Here is a 22,066-nt window from a genome sequence, read left to right on the forward strand (position 1 = left end):
TATGTTTGCACTGACTCTCCAATACTTGAATTGTGAGAAGTTAAGACTTCAAGGAATATCATTATCTACTTTGTTCTGCTTCATATTATAACTGGGGCGAAGGTTTGCAAGTTCTTTGGAAAGTGGACAAGAGTTCAGAGTTCAAGAAGAGCAATGTTGCCTGCAGTTATGCCAAGAACTCTGCAGAAATGAGTATGGCATTCAAATCCATCTTGTAATTGAAACTTTAGTGTGGGTAGGTAATACATTTACTTAGTGTAAATAAACAATGTTTAAAATAAACAGGAATATATTTAGTTTTTCACTTAATTTTTAGTTCTCTAAAGCAACAGGAATTTTTCTTTTTTTGATATATGTAGACTTTTTATTTCATAGTGTGGCATATATTTACACAATATGCATAAAGATATAGAGGTACCTGAGTATTTGTTACTGTGCATTTTTCTTTCATCCTATAGTATTATACCTTGTGCAAGAAGTTGATTTTGCTTACAGATTAATGGAGTTTTTAAATATAAATTGTCATAATTGCATTTCAGGATATTAAAATGTGCTTCTGTAGAAGGCTATGTTACTATTCCTAGTGGGGGATTATTGGACTCCCTTAAACAGTGTCTGTTTTCCTTGCCTTCTCTGGCTAACACCTGAATAGTGTATGGTCCGTCATGTAATTTGGATATCTGAGTAACACTGTACACTGAGTAACACTGTAGCTTTGCCTTTTTTGTAGGCAAGAAGTGGAAGCAATGCAGAGTTGTTATTTACCTGTGCACTAGGACTGCCTAGTGTAACTCTGTGCATTGGGGTATCTAGAAAGTTAACAATACACACAGAAGTGAAGTATGGAAATATAACTCTCTGCTAAGCCTGATGTCATAACTTCTAAGAAGTTATTTTAAACAAACTGCAAGTAATTCATTAGTTTGATTTTTTTGCAACTGTGAAGATATTTCTCAGAAATTCATTGCTGCATAATGTGCCTGAATCAGTGTTAATAGACTTTTCTGTTACTTGGAGACTTAATATACCAGCAGTGTGAATAATGAAATTTCACTGAAATATTGCTACTGTATTAAATGGTTCTCATAATCGATTTAAACAAGACACAGCATATACTTCTTATAGAATACGTTCAGTCCAGTATAAATTAGTATATGAACACATAGCTCTCATTGGTTTGGATGTATGTTATTCTTTCAGATTACTTTCTTGAGTTGGAAGCCTATGAACATAAAATTTTAGTGTGATTTGTAGAGATTAGATTATACTACTGTTTTAATAACCTGATCATATACTACTTTTCCAGTATAGTAACTTCCCTTTCAGATTTAGATGTATGCAATATGTGCTCTTAAAAATTTTATCATAACAACTCAGTTTATCTCTTTTACAGTCCTCAAAATATTCCTGTAAAATTGTGTTTTAAGTTTTATCTTCTTCCTCTCAGTCCAGTGGTGCCCAACCCCTTACTTTTTCCCTTCTACCAACACCCAGCCCCGTCTCATATTTTTAGTTGACAGAGTTATTTTAGTTTTGGCTGATCTTTCTTATTTGTATGTTAGGAGATGAAGGTCTTTGTTCTTGCAGTGTGTGGTTTTATTCGATTCCTCTGGTATGCACACAACAGTACTTTGCTGGGTGGGTGGGGAGAGATGTGGAACTTTGCCTAACAGAGCATTCAGAAGGCTGAGAAACTCAGTTTAAGTGTACTCTATATTTTAATGGATTGCTTTATTTGCAGGCAAGAAAGAGCTTTTCTTGTAAGGGATAACATTTATGCATGTGTAATTTTGTTAGTTTCTTTCTTTCTTTCTCGTGGGCATTAGAACCATAGTGACTTAAAGTAGTGACTTCAATTTTTTTTTCTGTAGAACAGGAAGGACCTTGAAGTGTAAAAATGTAAAAATGTTATGTTAGCTCTTCGTAGTCAAGAGAAACATGAGTTCATGAAGTATTATTTTAGGTATTGATCATCTCCAATCATTTTATTTTAAATTAATGGCTATGGTGTTGGATGTGTAGTTTAATTACAGTGCTGAAAAAAATAGTTGTTTTTTCTTCATTTAATTCAAATATATAATGTGCTTTGTCCAAAATTATTTTATACTTCTTTTTAAAAATGTGATATGAAATAATTACCCCAGTTTACACGTTTTATTCTTATGTAATATACTTTTAACTAAAGCAACAGGGCCTCTTTTAGATTCCAAGAGGTCTTTTAGCACAGGCAGAAAAATGACTTGCATAATGAACGTGGGGAATTATGCATATTGAATACTATTAAAACCAAACTTATAGCTTATATATAGACTAGATACAATTAAACCTTCATAGAGTAAACTTCTTTATCTTTTGTATTAATAACTTTGTATTCCTCTAAAAATATTTTTAAGAAATAAGAATTAAAAAGTCAGAATGCATCCAGAACAGTTTTTTACATCAAAGACCAATCATTTGTTCAAGATAAAGACCTATAAGTCTACTAGACTTGTTATGTGACAAGTAGAAGGCAGCATATTTCCTGCCTTGAAAAACGTGAAACCAATAAAGCTTCCTAACATTTTTATTGTGTATAAAAGTGGTCCCACATGTATAAATGAAACAAAAATGGGACTAACTTTAGCAATCCCTATGGTTCAGCTGCTGGAGTGGAGGGGGAGTTTTTTTTCTGTTCTGTGACATTACAGTCTGTACTCAAATCAAACTTTCCAGACTGTTTTGTGCAAAAAATTGTCAGTGATCTTGGCATTTAAAATGTATAGCACTATGGTACCTAGTTAACATACAAGGGGGGGTGTATGTATGTGTTTGTGTGTGTGTGAGAGAGAGAGCCAGCGAGTAATAAGTGCACGGAGCTTTTTTTAAAGTCTTTTTAAAATCTCAATGGTTTAATATGCTTGGTCATTACTCCTCCCTTTCGTACTTTGCCAAGGTTTAGTGGTGCAAGTGATGTTACACTCTGTTTCCTCTCTGTTTTAAGTTCTTGAACGAATCTTTGGTGTGTTTTTCAGTTTCTTCTTGCCTTCTATGAACATCCAGCGTTCTTCATACAGTAACCAAGGAAATTGGCAGTGTTTAGTGCCATACTCTGCTCATAATCCTTTTCTGTTGGCAGAAATCCTTTGGAAAAAAACCAGCTTTTTTCATCAATTGAAGAAAACCCTTGGCCATTTTCTAGCTCTGGTACTTTAGTCTCCTCTTGAATAAATTAGGCTCCAAGAAGTCAGATCTTGACCTTCAGACTGTGTTATCTAGCCTTGAAGTATATCAAGGGCTATTGCTAAATACTTATTTCTGCTGGTAGTGAATCCCATACTGATTATGCTGCATTGCTGAATTTGGAGGGAGAGACTGAACAAACTGCATACAAGGTGTTGGCGTCAGTCCTGTCTGAAAATTTCCTTATTTAGATGTCTTCTGTGTGTTATTTTCAACATACTACACTAAGTACCTGATAAGTTAGAAGATGCTATTTACTTTTGGCAAATTTAAGATATATTAATGTATAAAAAGAAAATTCATCACCTCACACTAAGGAATTATTCATATTTAAGTTTGCTTTCTTCCTCATTTTCATGCTGTTGCTATGGGTACTGGCCATGCCCCATGCTTCCCCTCTACTTGCTTCCCCTTCCTGCCTCTACTGAGGCAGGTCCAATCCAATAAAACACCAGCTGCCTTGAGCACCTAAAGAAAAAGTTATGATTGTATGATCAAAACTTCTGAACCAATATAAATCCATTTCAACACTGGAAATTATACCCTGGTTCTCATCCATCTTAGTCTCTTATACTTGGTTGTGACTTACCGAAGTTTCTTTTTTGAAGTTATCTGTACTCAGCTGTTTTTATCCTTTATTTATAATTACATTATTTCAAGGCAACCTGTTTTTCATAGTTTAAAGTAGTTCTATGAGAACAGATTTATTCTGGGTGCTCATAATGGGTGCCTAGGGAACAGTGCAAAGCAAGGTGAGTCAAACTTCCAAGTCACACTTTCCAAGAATATCCAGCTTCTTGAGCCAGTGTTGATAGGCTCTCATAATATTTCTATGTCATCATATTTGCAATAACTGCTTTTCTGAAACAGTTCCCTTTGTCAGTAGGTCAGTAATTAAATGCTATCTAGACTAAATAGCAGTTGAAGTGGTCTGCTTGTCTGGTATTAGCTTGATAGCAGACTTCTCTAGCTCATCCAGTTATCCACCAGCTCTTTATGTAAGCCCTCAGTGTTGTCATTTTTCCATTGGTCCTGTTGATTGTTGGCTTGGTGTCTGTCACTGTCATTTTGGGTATCCAGTTTGATAAGACCTTTAGGATGTTCATAACACAAATAAAATTTGGTTTTGATGATATAGGATTCTTTGTGGGGAAAAGAAGCAGCAGCCAGACAGCCCAGAAGACCTCTGAATGCAGGGTATCACAGCACATGCAGGGATGAGAAATGTGTTACTGACTTATGAGTTTTCTTGTATGACTGAAGACTGTTCAATCTGGATACCTCATTTTTGTTTTAGAACAAAAGATTAGAGGTAAATATTGTCGAAATACTCTGAATTTCTGAATGTTTACTCTCATTATTATTACTACATCATCATCTTAACATTATATTCTCGTTCCACTTTATTCGCTTGTTTTAGGGAGTATCTCCTGCATTAGTTGACTATTACAGTTTTGCCAACAATTGCAGGACCTGATCTCCATGTCTGGGTGCTCCTTGTCTTTTTTTCTGTTGGTTTGGATTTGTCAGCAAAATTTTTTGACAGGTCTGTTATAATGCAACACATGGTTTGAGTAGGCTTCCTAGCTTTATTACAGGATTTACTCTTTATTTGGACTTTATGCTTTGGCTGGAGGGAGCAATGCTATGTGAACAAAATGAAAGACAAGTTGAAAACTGCTGAGGGATAAAATGTTCTTTGAGAATATCTATTCTACAGCAGCAAAACCTTGCAATTCTGTACCACTGGTGACTAGAAACAGATACACAGAGATGGTACAGGGCTGGAACGATGTTGTAGTCTGACCCCCAAAGCAAGATGTTGGTCTCTCTTTGGCAAAGAGCTCCAGTATTCTAAACCAAGTATTTATTATTGTGAATTTACCTATATAGTCTTTGTCATATTTATTCTGGACATTCCTTGTAACACTTGAGAAATTCTTAGAAATATTTCCAAGCTCTACCTTCTTCACCTAAAACGCAAAACTTTGTTTTAGTCTCACAGAGTCTACATTGTTTTCTTCTCTGGTGACCTCCTCAGTAATACATTGGTGATCAAGGTGAATGACAAAGGCATTCTTCACTTTGAAGCCAGAATTCCTCTAAAAATTTGTTAAAGTGAAAGAATGTTTTAAGAATTTTTTTTTTTTTTTCAATTAAAACTATGTATTTTAGGACATCTGCAAAGGAAACAGGAAAGTAATTAGTCTTCTAATGGAGTTATTCAGAGATCTCATCTTTCTCAGCTTCGGCAAGAGATCTGCTCTGCTGAGAAACCAGCAACACAGTGTGAAAAACCTGGGAGAAGCAATAGGTACTTCTTTTTATAGCTGGTATCTCTTCAGAAACAGAGTGTAGCCAGAATGTGGCAGTAACAAACAGATTTGCTTTCTCTTGTGCTGGAACACAGCATTCTATTTATCTCTGACAAGCAAAGGATATGTTGGACAAACCGCACTATTAAATACAGGAAGCCTCATTTAAATAATGTCAGGACTTTGACACAAATAGGGACAAGCTATTCAAATTTGAGACTGATAACATTCTGCCCTTAACTTCATTGTACACAGAAAACAGAAGTGTCTTTTAGTGGCTTTATACTGAAATTTCTTTCTCTCCCAATCTCTGTATGTTACTTCTTTGGAAAGTAAAGTAGTAAGTGAATAATTTCTACCATATTGCTAGTTTGGGGGATAAAGAACACTGGTGCACTGGGAACTCTTAAAATTTTCTGGTCATTTTCTATTTCACAAACATTTTTAAAAAAAACAACCCTAACTGCATATATTTCCATCAGTATGTGGTAACCACATTCTAAATGCTACTATTGTGTATAAAATTGAAACTGTGTAATACTATAAATGCATGAAAGCTTTGTAAAGTTCAGACTTAGCAGGTACTTAGCATTGCTCTGTAATGTAATGAAAATAACTAAGGCTTTTCTTTATCATGGCTTGTAAGACATGGGTTCTCCACTATGATTTAAAGGTTAATATGAGTAAGACTGAAATTACTTGACTATAACCAGTGTTTTAAAAATTAACTATTCATTCCAAGTTTAGCTTTATTTTGCAGTCTCTTGAGTTGGTGACTTTTTTTGTATTAGCTCTTCTTCTGAAGGGCTGAGAAGTTACTGATACCAATCAATGTGGGCTGCATTATCCCACTGAGACTTTTCAGAACTGTGTTTTCTACTTTGAACCATTCTGGTAACTCCCATGAACAAGATGGAGAAAAGTAACTTTTTGAGCAAAGTGTTGTAGAATCATGGTTACAGTTAACAATAATCTCACTTTCTTGTCTAAAGTACTATGACTTAATTGTCCAAAGTGTGGAAGTTGCTTTCTCTAGACCTTGCCTTTTGTTCAGTGTATACAGAAAACTGAAACTTCTGTAACTATTTTATTACTATTTATATATATTTTGCTTCTCTTCATCAATATTGGAAAGGGAATTTGAAGATTAAGTAATGATATTTATATTTTAACTTTCTTTCTGTCTCTCAAACTTCGTTTCTCTCCAGTTTTACAGATGTTGTCTTTGAGACGATTGAATGTCAGCATTGTCCACATTCTGCCATTTTTTTTAAGATCATGTGATTGTCATCACCTTCATTTGAAAGAATCTTGCTGGTATATTTTTGCACATAGCTTATTATAATTTAGAGATCTGCATAATTTAACCTTGCTTTTTATAATACAACATATTTACACATCTGAAGCAATAGTGAGGAAGTCTAACTGCTTTACAAATCTTAGCAAGTTCAATCTGTTACCCTGCTGTACAGAAACAGATTTCTTTTCCCCTGCCCCATTTTACAAAAAGGAAACCAAAGGACTAATACTGACTTTCCCAGAGTCAGTTAGCAAATATGTATTTTAAAATGAAGAATTGCATAGTTTTGCCCTAGAGGTATCCTCAAAGATTTTTTGTTAGTTTGTCACATTGCTGTTTATTACTTTGTGTGTGTGTGATTTTTCTACTTTTGGGATTGTTAGTCTCATGCTTGATTATTTATGGCCATTGAAAAAGTCTGAGGGAGGGGAGTGACTATATCATATAGACACGTGCCCTAGTAAACTATCAGATTAGTTTGATTGATCACATATTCATACTGATACTGTGATGGGAAATATTTTTTGAATGCCTGCTAATAGAATGTTCAGGTCTAAAAAATTCCATTTTGTTTTGAGGCAGCAGATTCAAAATCACAGAATGGTCACAGTTAATCACTGAGTCCAACCAAACTACCACCCCTCCAAAAAAAATCAAAATATCAAATCACTGTGGCCACTAGAGCATGTCCTGAAGTGCCTCATCTATATGTGTTTTAAATGCATCCAGTCATGGTGACTGCACCTCCCTGGGAAGCCCATTCTAGCACCTGACTACTCTTTCAGTAAAGAAATTCTTCCTAATATCTAGTCTAAACCTCCTCTGGCACAACTTCAGGTCATCTGGCCCCACCGACTTGTGAGTGTCCAGGTGCTGTGGCAGGTCTGTACTGCTTCCTCCTGGATTATGGGGGGGTTGTTCTAGTTTATGTTCTCATCTTCCATCTCAGGGGGCTGAATACCCTGGTGGTAGCTGGTCTGACTATTAAAGATGGAGGCAAAGAAGGCAGTAAGTATCTCAACTTTTTTGTGCACGTGGACAGCCTGCTCCTGCTCTTTTAAATTTTCTGTCTTGAAGAGCTTCCAGCCTTCCCTTTGTCCTTCAGGACTGTCTCCCAAGGCACTTTCTCAGCCAGTGTCCCAAACAGGCTGGAGTTTGCCACCTGAAAGCCCATAATGGAGGGTTTTGCTGAACTCCCTCCTTACTTCACTTCATGGCTGCTAAGCTCAAGATGGCCTCTGACCATCACAAATTCATGAATTGCTAGAGAAATCCAGCTTGTCAGTGATCTTATATTTGAATAAAGGCTGGAATTTGACATTATTTTTGCTCATTATTTTTTGTAGTTTTCTGCAAACTGTGAGAATCCTTTTGGCCTGGAAATCTTCCCTTTGGAAGAAATATGTGAAATAACTATATATAGGAATATTTAAAAGGAAAATCTTGCATTCAAACCTGACAATGAAGACTATAAACCACTGGCATGCGTTTCTTTTTTATCTAGTTGTGAGTTAACTTGCTCTTAAATATTTTTATGAAAGCTGATTCTCTCTAAAACCAAGACATACAATTGCTAGAAGTCATTAAATAGTTTAGAATGCTAAAAATTTCTGAATAATTCCATTGTAGTACAAATAAACTTAAAATTCCTGTGCCCTCTGCCAGAATCAATAGGCAAAAAGCTTTGTCTAGCAGGGAGCAAAAAATGCTTCAGGCAAATAGCCTGTTAACACTAAAGACATAGGTTAGCACATTATCAGGCAGGGTCTCAGGGGAAGTATGGCCCCCTGGAGTGTAAGAGTTTTTAAGGCCTGGTTTTGCATACAGAAACTGTGTATTTAGCATAAATGTGACTGAAATTGTAATATAAATACAAAATGCCCAATATTTGATTCATAGGGGGAAAATAATTGTAGAAATGATAAGCTAAAGCTAGATACTTATATCTTTTTAAATACAAGCAGCCTGATTTTTTAAAAGGTGCTGACCATCTGCTGTCTTTATGGCTATACGAAACAATTGAATCATGTAGACTGTCAGGTCATCTTGATGTATGCACCTAAATATGGGCTTCATTTGCTGAGCAGTTCTTTTTCTGCTGGATCTACCTGGCTTTTTTCACACGTCAGGACTCTAGTTTGAAGTCTGAAACTCCTCAGTTCTGGGTATGCTCTTTCCATATGCTTGTGTTGTTTCTGCAGATTGGAACTTCCAAAACAGATGGCTTGAAGATTCTGAAGAATCAGACTTGGACAAACTCTCTTAAAAGTCTCTGAAACACATAATTTAATTATTGTAGTGGAGATGATGGTTGGTTGTGGAAAATAACTCAAGGGAGTAAGGTCCAACCTTCTTGATCCTCCTTTCTCCTACACTGATTACCTTATCTGCTCTTTTATTGACTCTTTTTCAAAAATTTCTAATGTTTGGTATAGAAGCCAGTCTCCTTTTTCCTTTTTTTTGTGTTAAATACTAGTTTATATATGTCAACATTAATTCTGAATTAAGATGATTAATGAGATACAAACAATAACATTTTATTTTGCAGCAGCATTTCTTATCAAAGTAATTTTTGTATGGATAAAGATCAATTACACATTCTTCTGGGATCTTAGCTGGTTTTGTAATATTGAAGAATGGAAATAGGAAATGTAGGAAAGCTTTATCTCCTTGCTTGCTCCCATAAGCAATGAAAATGATTAATGTTTGTCAGTCTCAGCTTGCTGCTTTCCTCTAATAAGAAGATCTTGGAGCTGCTAACTAGACAGGAAAGAAGATTTAAGCACTACGGAGGCTACTGCTTTCCTAACTAGCTACTAATAAGTATAGTCAAGGGAAGTTGAACAGCACACCTACAAAGCTTGAGAGTGTATGCTAATAAAAACTGTAATGACAGCTTGATCTCAATTAGCAGCTCTTTTGTGCTGCTTCTCAGACAAATTTTCATCAGAAAAAAATGTAAGAATGGGGATGACTGGCTAGCCTAATGTATGATGGTAACTGGGTAACTGGTGATAAAAATAGAGAAGTGGTCACATAGTCTTCCTCCTCTCTATAGGAAGACAGCTGCATCTTTAGTGTAATCCCCCCACCCTTTAATTCTTGGTGCATCCTCTACATTTGGGAAGAGAAATATCTCTTGCCAAATACTCCCTAGGAAAAATGGAATTTTAAATATATTTGTTTTCATGTGATCGCCTCCCCTTAGAACAAATAAATTCCCAGCAAATCCTACACGACACTTTACTTCAAACACTGAAAAAAACAGACTGGGCAAGTTTCTCTAATTAAAGACCCCACGAAGGTCACTCTCACTGATGAGATCTAAGCCTCCACATTCGATTCATTAAACTAAAAGTGTAACAGAAACTGAGAGGGGTCTGTTAGGTGGCTACCTGTCTGTTGTCTCCTGCTTTATTTGAATCTTTTGCAAGAAAGACAAAAAGGGCACAGCATTTGTGTTTTACAAGGTAGCACATGTCAAAGCTGTTGGTTGAGGTGATCTGTTGTCCTAGACTTGAGCAGGATTTATATGCCTATACTGAAAAGGCTGAGGGAGAATACTCACAGTGAATATAAACTTTGGGGTTTTTTTCATTGTTTTTTGTTGTTGTTGTGTTTTGTATTTTTTTCTTTTAGCTGTGCTCCTGTGGTCCAAGGCCACTTGCAAGGCTTCCTACTCCCTGAGCTAAATGACCGCAGGCAGCTCATTATCATGACTTGTGTTGCTGTCTTCAGCATTTTAAAAAGTCTTTTTCTATTTCTTCAGCAATAACAGTGTAGTCATCTGCACTGCAACTCTTAACCCTTTTAAAAAGAATTTCTGTGAAAATCATCCATCAAGGGTTTCAGTGTGGGCTGTACGTGCTCTTGCTGTAAAATAAGCACACCACCTACCTTGATGAGTACCTGGGGAGAACTACAGCTGCTGGTATGTGCTGGCAGGGTCCCTAGCCAGGGCATTTGTAGGGATTCTCATCCTGGCTTTATTGCAAGAATATTGAGAAATAAAGTAATTTCTGTTGGAAGGGACCTACAGTAATCATCTATTCCAGTACTAGAAAAGTTGCTTTAATTCTCTCCCTTCCTCTCGCCTTCTGCCTGTCTCCTTTCTGGCCCCTCAGACTCTAAAAAATCTTTTAGATTCAGACTGACACAGGCTTACAGGAGAGGCTAATGAAGCTGTCCCTGACCTTCAGTGCATCCTAGAGTAGGACATGTTTTAAGGTGATGGGATGCTGTTTGGTCTACTCACCTGTACCGCATTCTATCCCATTCAGAGCACACCCTGCTAGAAACCTCTTCCTTTCATCTTTGGATCTGTGTAAATACTGCAGGAATTTAAATAATTCATGATGGTTTATGCTTAACTGCAGAACATATTTTCCAAGTGGTTGGTATAGGGGTGCGAGTAAATTGTATGCATGGAACAAGACCCTGCTGCAAGCAGGCTGCATCGCTACAGGTCTCACTTGCTGAGCAGCAGGAACGCTGCCGAAGCACCCGCATCTTATCAAACCAACTGTGGCCATCAGCCAGGACTGCTTTGGCAGTATTGATCACTGAATTCAATATTGATGTGGTTGTTTTCTTTTCTGTATGAAATATAGGTACTAGGCTGTAGGCTTGGCCCATAGGAACTTTGGATTAGCGTTCTCCAAGGTCTGCCAGGTTTCCCTGTAAGATTCTGCTTTGAAGTAGTTGATTCATGAGTGGAGGGAGGTATTCAGCACTTCAGAACTGTGATTTTAGTGTTTGCCATATCCTAGAGATCCATGTCATGGCTGAGCCTTATGTGAAACTCTTGAGCTATCATAATTTATTAGCTGTAATAATGTGGAAAATTATCATGGACTTCGTGCTGATTTAATTTGCAGAGCTAGAGTTTGCAACAGAACTGCTGTAGTTCCATGGAAAAAAACAGATTTTTAAAAGAGTATTAAGGCGATTGTGTGTTTGAATATCTATGTGGTTTTCAAACTCTGTCCTTTTTTTAACTTGTTCTGTTGTTTTGAATGCATGGGTGACCTGATTTTTTTAATTTGTTGCAGGTAATTAAAGTGTATAGTGAAGATGATACTAGCAGAGCTTTGGAAGTACCAAGTGATATAACAGCCAGGGATGTGTGTCAGCTGTTGATACTGAAGAACCACTATGTTGATGACCACAGCTGGACTCTGTTTGAACAACTTCCACACACGGGGTTAGGTAAGACTGGTGCTATCCAGTGGCCTAGAAGTAAATAAAGTGTTCGGTTTTCATTTTCACATAGAAGTGCAATTGTAATAGGAATGGAAGAAATAGAATTTTGAAAGTAGAGTGATGGGGGAGATCACGTGATTTTGTTCTTTTGGGAGTTTGGGGTTTTTTTTGGGTTTTTTTGTTTTGTTTTTTAAAGCATAGCTATGAATTACATTCTGTCACAGTACATTTGCTTCACATTGCTCAATCTACATCTGTTAGAGTGATTTGGAAGTCACTGACCATTAAAGTCCTCGCTGCAAATTCTTCCTTCCTTTTCCTTGCTTTTCCCTGGCAGTCTTCCTTTTTTAATGGTGTTTCCTATATAACTCCAGCAAAACTGAGGTTATTTTAAGGGCAAAGAAAATCTTTGTTGTTCCCAACACACCTGACTGAAATCTGAGATGTCAAGGACGGAAGGTGGTTACACAGTGCTATTCTATTTGAACAATAGGACTGATGCAGTCTTCAGGACCAACAGAGTAGGCTGTCAGTATTTTCCCTCAATAGAATTGGCTTGGCTATATTAATTGTTGTCTTGCAAGCCAGAACAAAATCATTCTTCTAAACTCCCAGTGATGGACCAATGAACTGTGTTGAAGTGACATTGTGCTTAGTGTTTTAAATTGCTGGAAATGGAATGATCTGAATGACTTTGACATTGTCGGTGTTCATCTACTGTAGTAAAACCCTCTCTTCTATTATAACATTTAAGAGGCATAATCTGTTGTTTCAGACTACAACTGTAATTTTAACTTGCAGTCTCTTTTCCTTTTTGTTAGTCTATAGGTGTAATATGTCAGTGTAAAACACAGTAAGACAAATCTAGGGAGGAAGTGGATGTTTGCAGATATGTAACAATGCAGGCCACAGGAAAGTCTACTCAGCAAAAGAAGAGCATAGAAGCCCACTGCTACAATGTAGTACTGAGCTGGTGCTCTGGTCAGACAGGCTCACTTCCTCTTACAGCACTACATTTCAGTGTAGTGTTTTCTTAGATGTTTGGTTTTGATAGGGAATTATATTAGAAAAATCTACTAGAAGACGAGTGCCTTAACAAATCTGGTTTTCCTTTTGTGTCTCTCAAAGTTTCCATGTTATTCTTAAACTTTGGCACTGTACTAGAATTACTGAGTGTAGTACTTCTTTTGCAACCTCAAAGACAGTTCCAGCTGCTAGTGCAAAATGAAGCTTGAAAATGAAGCCATTTGGGGGGGCCTTCCTGCATTCTAAAATACATGGAAAGGTCCTTGGAGTCCTTAAATCTCAGAAGAGACTGCACTGGTGCCTGGTAACTTGAATACTGTCCATTTTGAAAAAGCATACATCACCACTGAAAGAAACAACCTCACCTCCCTAACAGTGACCATGGGTATATTCATATGGCTAAAAGTGGTTCTTGGAACCCCCTGTCTGTGTATGTATCTAGAGAACCTGGACTCATGCATTCGTGTAAAAGAAACTTGACTGCATCTCTGACTGTATTAGGTTTAGCAGCCATATTTTAAAGATTAACTACAAAAGCTAAAATAGTTTTTTGCCCTTCTCTGCTCCTTCATCCTATGAAAGCAACCACAAACATTTAAAAATTTTTTTTCTTGCTTGCTAACATTTCAAATGTATTTTTAACCTTTTGCACTGAATGTATCAGTTTTAAGATGCTTCCAGCTCAGAGTAGGTCAGAGTTAAATTGGGGTTGAGACTATAACTGAGAGACTGCTAAAGAAAAGGAAGTATAAAATGGCTTTAGACCACACTACTGTATAAATGGTAGAAGTAGGTTTTTTATTTTTATAGTGTGGCTGGTGTTTAAGTAGTATTGTTGAAGTTCTTGAAGAAGACACTTTTGACAAATTGTGCCAGAACAATAGTGACATTGTTTCTCCAGGCTTGTTTATTTGCATGATACACTTTTTGTCAAATAGTGTGTTTGCTTCAATCTCAAGGATTTCTTGGAAGATTTCAGTATCAACTTATTACTGAAATTGCTTTTCTGAAATTCTCAAAATTCCTAGTCTGCAGTTCTGAAAACCTGAATTCACCATACAGTCTTCTGATTGCTTCAGCTTCTTTGGGCAATAACCAGATAAAAAGGTGAAATATTTATTTTAAAGAGAAAATAATTTCCTAGATGATAAAGATGGCAATTCAATATTAGTGGAGAAAAACTTGAGCAATCTCTTTTTTTTGTCCTTTACAATACTAAATAATAATAGATTTATTTTTATTATATTGTTAGATCTGGTTTTGTTTGAAAGGTTTCATGTGCTGATCTTGACTTAAATGTATTAAGCACTGGTTGAGTAGCACGAACATCTCTTTTTCAAATTATGATTTAGGTTTCGAATGTTTGCTATTTAGTGTACTTTTTATCCATGGAAATTTGTGCAGTTGTTTTCTGCTCCCAAGTTAATGAATGGATATAGAAAAGAGTGAGTCTGTATAAATTCCAGTGTGATGGGCATTAATAATTCACTCACCAGTGAGTGAACATTTTCTTTAATATCTTAACAGCTGTCTGAATACTCCTGAATTAGCTATGGTTGCATGAGTCCTAGTGAGCTGGGCACAGTGTTCTGCTTATAATCAAGGTAGACATTAATTATGTCACCGGAGTGTGCCTTAATTTCTGTGTGAAAGTATCTGCATGTGATGGTTAAAAAAGAGAAGAAAAAAAAAAATACCACCTGAAAGAAAACATAAAACCAGTCTGTCTATTCCTGCTCTCACAGACATCCATGCCTTTTAGTGTGGAATTACATCACTGAGCACAGAGTGCAGCTGTGTCCCCACACATGTGGCATCAGCACGGCAAGTGCTGGCCTGGTGGTGCTGGCTTGGGGTGAGTGGGCAGGCAGCAGCTCCTGCTCTGTTTCCCTGGGGTGCTGGCTGATGCACCCCATCTGCCTGCCACAGGGCACCCATCCTGTGCCCAGCCTCCTGCCACACCACCTGGCATGCTCAGCTTTCCTACCCACCTACCAACGTTTGCAGTGGCCCAGGCTCTATTTCAGATACCTGAAGTGTGACGACTATTACAGCATCAGAAATTGCTGTATGTTTCAGAGCTGTCTCCTATTTGCTTCAAACTATCGCATTCAAATGAATTCTTAGATGTTCTTCACCTTATCTAAGATTATTGAAGGCAGCTAAGGTGTGCGTAGATTTGAATGATGTTGTGTCATTCCTACCACCTGGTACCTTGGTGTTGGAGTCCCATGCTTCCACTGGAATTCCCCTGTACAAGAAAGGCTGTGAAAATAGATCAATTTTCCATAGAAGTACTCCTTTTTCAGGAAAATGCTGTCTTCATCCTGAAATTTTTCCTTTTTTAGTGAGAAATTCTTGTGTTGACTGTGAAATTTTCCATTTGCTTCTGCAGCACAATAGACTTGTGTTCTAGGGTTTCTCTTTGAGTAGGCAGTAGTACCTTGGCCAGCCACATCATTGTTGTGTTTCAGTATTTCATTTTGATTTAAGTATCTGCATTCTTTTGGGTAGTCTGTGGAAAGACTCACAAAGCACTATCTGTGCAATAGTACTGGGCAATGGGTTTTATGTTTTTTATTTAGTTTAATTTCGTCCTCCCATTGGGTTGCTAAAGAGGATGCTATTTAAAATGTGATATATCATGCACTTCAAAATTAAATCTTCTTTCATGTGCTTTATTTACTTTCCATAGTTAAGGAGTTTATTAGTTTTCATAGTGCTCCTCATGTTAGAGATGGTAGTAATAAAGAGATGGTCAAGAGGAAGGTAGAAATTCTTTAGCTGAAAGACAAAAAATTAGCTAATCCAAAGTGCAGCTTTTTCATGGAAATATTGAGGGAATTGATTATAGACCTGTGTTTTGGAGGGCAGTAAAACAATGTTTCAGTTCCTTCAAGAAGGTAAGTTGAATCAATTGTAAAATATTCAATGATGTAATATCTTAAAAATAAAGAAATAATAGCATCTTTAACAGCCCATTGGAGTGATACAGAATGTCGTATTTTTGTTCCAAGAAGTAACTCTTGAGGAAATGGTATTTTCCTAAATGTCACAATGCCAAGCATGTAAGAGTTTTAAATGTCATCCCAGAGGAGCATTTTCTCTATATAAAACTGAAAGGAAAAAAAAAGAGCTTCAGTTTGTCATTGTCTCTTTACCCCAGAATCTTTCACAGGCCACTCTCTTCCAAAATGCTGCCTTCTCTCTGAAGATGTTAAAATGCTCACTTGCTTTCAGTATTTTTGAGATATTTTTTGTTTTCTTAATGGCTTTATATTTTTATTTGCTTAATTTGATCAGGTCACAAAAAGTGAGTTTCATGTAGCATCTTTAATCTCTGTCTTTATGAACTCAAGAATGAGTTAAATTCAATGAAGAATGAGTTAAATTCAGTGGTCTGTACTTGGTCTGTAGATCATGACAGTGAAAGAAAACAAAAAAACCTCACATGGACTACCTCAGAGGTTGGACCCTACTGAGATGGAGTAGTAACTTGGTGTAACACTGATCTGGTTAATAGACTGTGTTGAGATTGCTTGTTTCATGTTTTGTGTTAGTTTAATTTAGTTTAATAATATTTTAATTATGTTTTCAGGTTCTACTAGGCTCTTAGATGCAGGTTTATGTAGGGAGGTTTTAATTGTTTGTTTGTTGGTGTTGTTTTCTTCTTTTTACAGGAAGAGCCATAGAGGACCATGAATTAGTGATGGAGGTCCAGTCAAATTGGGTAATAGGAGAAGAAAACAAATTGTATTTTAGAAAAAATTATGCCAAGTATGAATTTTTTAAAAATCCACTGGTAAGTCCTAGCATTATAGCTGTGAAGTGGTGCAATTGATGTTGCTGCAGAATAGTCTTTTCTGTTACCACAGAGAGGCAGAGTGTAAAGCTGATAGTACGACATGATAGAAAAGGAATAACTGAGAGAGAATAATGGCATATAGGCATATATTGTAGTGCATGGCCCATTGGCTGCTCCCTTTTCTAAAGATGTAAACCATCCATGTTCTTCCTTTGTTTTGTTTTTTTTTTTATGGGTGGATGGTTGGGGGCTGCAGACATGTGTTTACCTTTATTGAAGTTTGCACATGGACCTACAACAAAGTAAAATATTTGAAATTTAGTCAAGTTCCTCTCAAGTGACAACAAAATATAAAATCCAGCAGTGTGAGAAGGGGCATCTGTAGCAAAGTTGATTATATTTTTAAAGTGAAAATCAAATGTTGCAGCCCATCACTGCCCAATGGCAGCTTCTCACAACTGCAGCTAAATGACAACTGATGCAAAAGGCCATGAGCAGCCATAACCTATTAGCAGTTAGTGAAAGTGAAGCCAAAGTTAGTGTATATAAGGAATGGAAAGAGAGCAGAGACAATTCATAACTCAAGGATGTTGCCAAAGGTTAATACTGCAGATTCTGACCTTGGCTGATGGCAAAGGCCATGGAAGCAATCCTGGCTCAGCAGGAGAAACTCACCATCTGTTTGCTCAAATGAATGGTGTATTGGATCACTCCTTATGCTGTCTCTTATAAAGCCAGCTTCTTTCAGAACTAGTAGAGATGCATGAGAGCTTGAAAGATGAAAAGTGAAAGGGAACTCAAATCTACCTATTAAAAAATAAATATTAAGAGACAGAAGAGGGTTTTTTTTTTTGTTTTTTTGGTTTTTTTTTCTTCACATCTGTTTCTCTGGGCAAATGATGTACTCCCCTAACGTGGAGATATCACTCCACTGGTGAAAAACTCTAAGCTTGAGATGGCCTACAATTAGAAGAGAAGATTTCAAAGAATAAGTATGTTTGCGTGTTGTTTAACCAGTGAATGGAACTGGCTTTGAACTTTGCCAAACATGTGAGTCCTTACTGTTCCTGTTGAGTCATTCTTCTTGATACTCTGGTCCCTGATGTACCATGGGAAAAAAGTTCATGTGACTTAACCCTACCAGTAGTTCAGGTTTATTAAAAATGGAAGTCAGTGGAGATTAGATGGTGAAGGGAATATTAGTTTCAAACTTATTCAACCCTTGAGAAAACTTTGTTAGTAATGGCCAAACTCTGATTCATATGTAGATGACTATATTGAATTCCCCAGCTCCAGTCTTATCCATAAATTACCTCTTGAGCTTTCCTTGATAATGAAACCAGCATTCTAAATGTGGACTTAACCATACAATATGGATGTAGTCAGATTTTATATTAGTTCATATTAGTATCATACGAAATGGACAACCAAGAAAAATCTGAGAGGAATTGTTCTCTATTAATGGAAGTTATTCCAAAGCATTTTACTGGGTTTCCAGTGTAATGAAAAGAATAGAAGACAATATATTTTCAGCTTATTGGTTTATATCCTCCATACTTTCTACTTTATTGAAACTCCAGGTGTGTCCTCTGTGTCAACAGCAAGAGAAATTACTGCTAAAAATACAACACTAAGGGCCAAGTTCTGAAATATAACTTGCATGGGTGTATGAAACACTCTTTCTTCTGGACACCATTGATGTTTTTTCAAAATTTGAAGTTTTTCAGCAAGTGATATGTAGGGTGTCACAAATTTAAGAATCACGTTAGGTTGAAATTTTTGGATGAGAGAATCTGCACAGCCTTGCACTACACTGAGAACTTTGGTTTTATGTCCAGAAGAAACAGGAAGTGGCATATTCATTTTTATGGCACTTTGATACAAATTATTTTTGTTGCAGAGCTTCTTTCCAGATCATATGATATCTTTTCCAAGTGAAAGCAACGCAGCTGTAAGCCACTCTGGGATATTACAGGTATGTAGTCTTTGAATGAAAATGAGCGAGCAAAGCTCATAATTTCCCATGGTCTGTGTAGTGTGAACATAGATCTTAGTCACTGTTGGACCTTTGCTAGTTTTTTTAATAACTCAAACATAGCTAATAGCTTTTTTTCCTTAAGAGATAACCAAGTGATGTTTCTCTTCCTGAAAGTTATTATGTGACTGCACTTGAAAACATGCATATTCCTTCAGAATCAAGGAGTGCCAAAACAGACAAAATTCAGTAACAATGGTTAATACCTTTATTGGCTATTTCAGGTGAAAGACCCTGTTTCCTCACAAAGGTTGGAATGCTGCAGTAGTCAGCACACACTTAATAGCAGGCCTTGGTAGAATACTGAGGAACTGGTAGTGTGATACAAATTGGTATGAAAAAAGAGGTAAATGGTTAAACTCAGTGATAGAAAATTTAGACTGAGTAGTATGATTTGCTAGTTTGAAGGCTGCTGTAGCCTTCGGAAAATAAATATGGTAGGTCACTCAGTGTTAGTCATCTTTTACACAGACACAAGATTATAATTTACAATGGGAATAATTTCACGGAATGACTGTATCAGGGATCATCATCTTACTTCTCAAAGAGGGGAAAAATGAGTAATAAAGGTGGAAACATACACATCATTCTTGTTTGCTTGTCACTAGAAAGATTAATTAATAGAAGAACTTTCACTGGTCTTAAGACAATGACCCTATGTGTGAGTTTTAGGGATAAAAAATTATTAGAAAGGCTTTGTAGTAACACAAGATATTTAAGGCAGAACTAAAATTAATGTGGAAAATACAAGAGTTTTTGCATAATAAACTCTACCTTGGCATCCACCAGTAAATGGAAAACATTAAAGAACTAATTCTGAAAGTGTTCTCTGTATTAATTATGTACTTATAGAAGTGAATTTATTCAGGAGGTTAAGATTAACCCAAATGCAGTAAAAATGTTTCAAATTAAATTTAATTGACATATGCTAGATTCTGTAAATAATTTTTACAAAGGTAAATAAAAAATATTATTTAAAAAGATGCTGTGTATTTAATAAAAATTTGTTCACTTTTGCTACCTAAATAGCAAATAGATTTTGCAGTCAACTGTAAACATTTAATTTAGAAACTCGTGTCCTTTGTGTTAATAAACTTAATATTTTTTGTTTGCAAATATAATTTGATAGTTTGAAAAAAATAACACAGACTTTGAGAATGGAACCATTTGCCTTTACTGTCACAAAACTTTCATAAGCCCACATTGTTCTATCTAGAATGTGCAGAGCCTGTAGGGAAGATTAAGAACCATTCTAAATATATATTGCTACATGCTATTTTGGTAGATTGAAAAATCTGTTAGAAACTCTGCTGTGTTGCTATTTATGTTGTATTGTTTGTTTAATTGTACTCTGTTGAATAGAACTTAACAGTCACAAAGGAGAGAGAACTTCTGTGCTTTGTGCAGCCATTGAGCACGTTTGAGCAGAAGCTGTCGGATAAATTGTCTACAGTGTGTCACTATTTCCCTAGAAACTTTCATTAAGACAAGTTAATGGGCTTGCATTATTATTTGTGATGTGCTTGGTCAAGTATCAAGAGAGACATTAGTTTCAGCAAGTCAGTGATTGCAAGTGATAAAAAAATCACTTCTGATACTTTTATAGCTTTTTGTGGGTTGAACTGTAAGCAAGTAAAATGTTTTTCAAGTATGCTTTTCTTGACTTTTGTTGAAAGTTAAAGAGTGAGTATTTTGGCTGGTGACTTTAAATCAGAGCATTTAAATAGCCTCAAACACAGCAACAACAAAAGTTAACCAATCTCCTACCCATTTAGCATGTTGTGAGTAAAATGGCTAGGTTTGGCATGTGATACATGTATGCCAAGGAGAGGTTTAATCTCTGCCATGAAAATCTGTAGCTGAGAAGTGTGTCACTTCAGGGACTAGAGAATGGCTGCTCTGAGACACATCACTGTATGCACCTGGGTAGTGGTAGGCAGTATGGATCATTTGGAACTTGCTTTAGTTGGATGCTTTAAAACATGTCAAAAATGAATTTAATATGAAGATTTTAATCTGAGGTTTCTCCACATAGTAATGAAAAATTATGTTTTTTTTTCAGATTTTTGTTGTGGTGTTTGTTTTTTTGAGGACTAGCAACTTCCAAATGTGGGAAGCAAATTAATTCACTTGGTCTAATTAACAGTTGTTAAATTGTTGTTGAATCTAATTTTAAATGGGGTTTGTGACTTCTTTAAAACATGGTCTGCTTGTTGGAGCAATACTTACATTAGATGAATTCATGTATATACTGGATCCTTTTATATTCTTATTCATGATAGCATTTCCAGTTAATGGCACAGCATGGAGAGCGTTCAGATAATTGAATCTTTCTGAGTTAGTAGGTGAAACCCTAGCTGCAATGAAATTAATAATTATTTTAAAAATTACTTTGAAGGATCAAAATTTTATCCTAGGTTTCTTTCATTTTCTTTTCATCTGTGAATGACATTTCTCTGATTTTCTAATTATTTTATAATTGTTGTAATTTTAATTGGTTTTAATCATGTTTGTAGCAGAATTTTTTTCACTGTGCAGTATGTCAGTCAGTGTTTTAAATTTAACAGTAGCATTTTCAAAATAGAAGGCTGAAATTACTTGGGTAATTATGCTTTTTTCTGGTCTTGATTTAAGAATAAGCCTATTCCTTCTCTTCTTCCTCATTGTTTAATACATACAGTTAATATTTAGGTTCTGTAGGTAGGCTTGAAGTTCAGAGTACAAGTCTTGAACAATTTGGCTGCTTCTTTCTAATATTTTTCACATAATGTGAATACATCTTAAAAAACTGTTGTAGATAGCACATGTCCAAGACATCTTCCAGAGCAATTAAAAAAACTTGCACCTGATGTGGAGCATATTAAAAAAGGGGACCATATTCCTTTCCTAAATAGACATAAAAACAGGAATGCTATATATGCAAAATTTAAGTTAAAAACAGAGCAATACTGCCAAGACAAACACTCATAATTGTGTGTAAGTTAGAATTGTTCATAGCGTCTTTTCCTTTTTCTCTTCCCTTGTTGCCATCTCTTGCCCCTGTGTTCTTACTTGTTCCTAGAGAGATCTAACATTCAGCCTTTCATTTCTTTAATCTCTCTGCCACATCAAATTTGTCTTTCCATGGCCAGTTCCTCGTCTGACTCTCTTCCAGTCTTCAAGCT

The 22,066-nt window shown here is 36.1% G+C and overlaps 1 protein-coding gene across 1 annotated transcript in view; it reads left to right on the top strand.

Moving 5' to 3' along the window:
• Window positions 1–22,066, top strand: part of GRB14 (growth factor receptor bound protein 14) — a 53,919-nt gene that overhangs the window by 14,094 nt on the left and 17,759 nt on the right. Inside the window, exons 3-5 of the mRNA XM_071747498.1 lie at window positions 11,886–12,042; window positions 16,743–16,864; window positions 18,768–18,842. Coding sequence (XP_071603599.1) covers window positions 11,886–12,042; window positions 16,743–16,864; window positions 18,768–18,842 — 354 coding nt within the window. The remainder of the gene's footprint in view (window positions 1–11,885; window positions 12,043–16,742; window positions 16,865–18,767; window positions 18,843–22,066) is intronic.

Source organism: Heliangelus exortis, chromosome 6, assembly GCF_036169615.1.
Source record: "Heliangelus exortis chromosome 6, bHelExo1.hap1, whole genome shotgun sequence".
NCBI classification, from domain to species: domain Eukaryota; kingdom Metazoa; phylum Chordata; class Aves; order Apodiformes; family Trochilidae; genus Heliangelus; species Heliangelus exortis.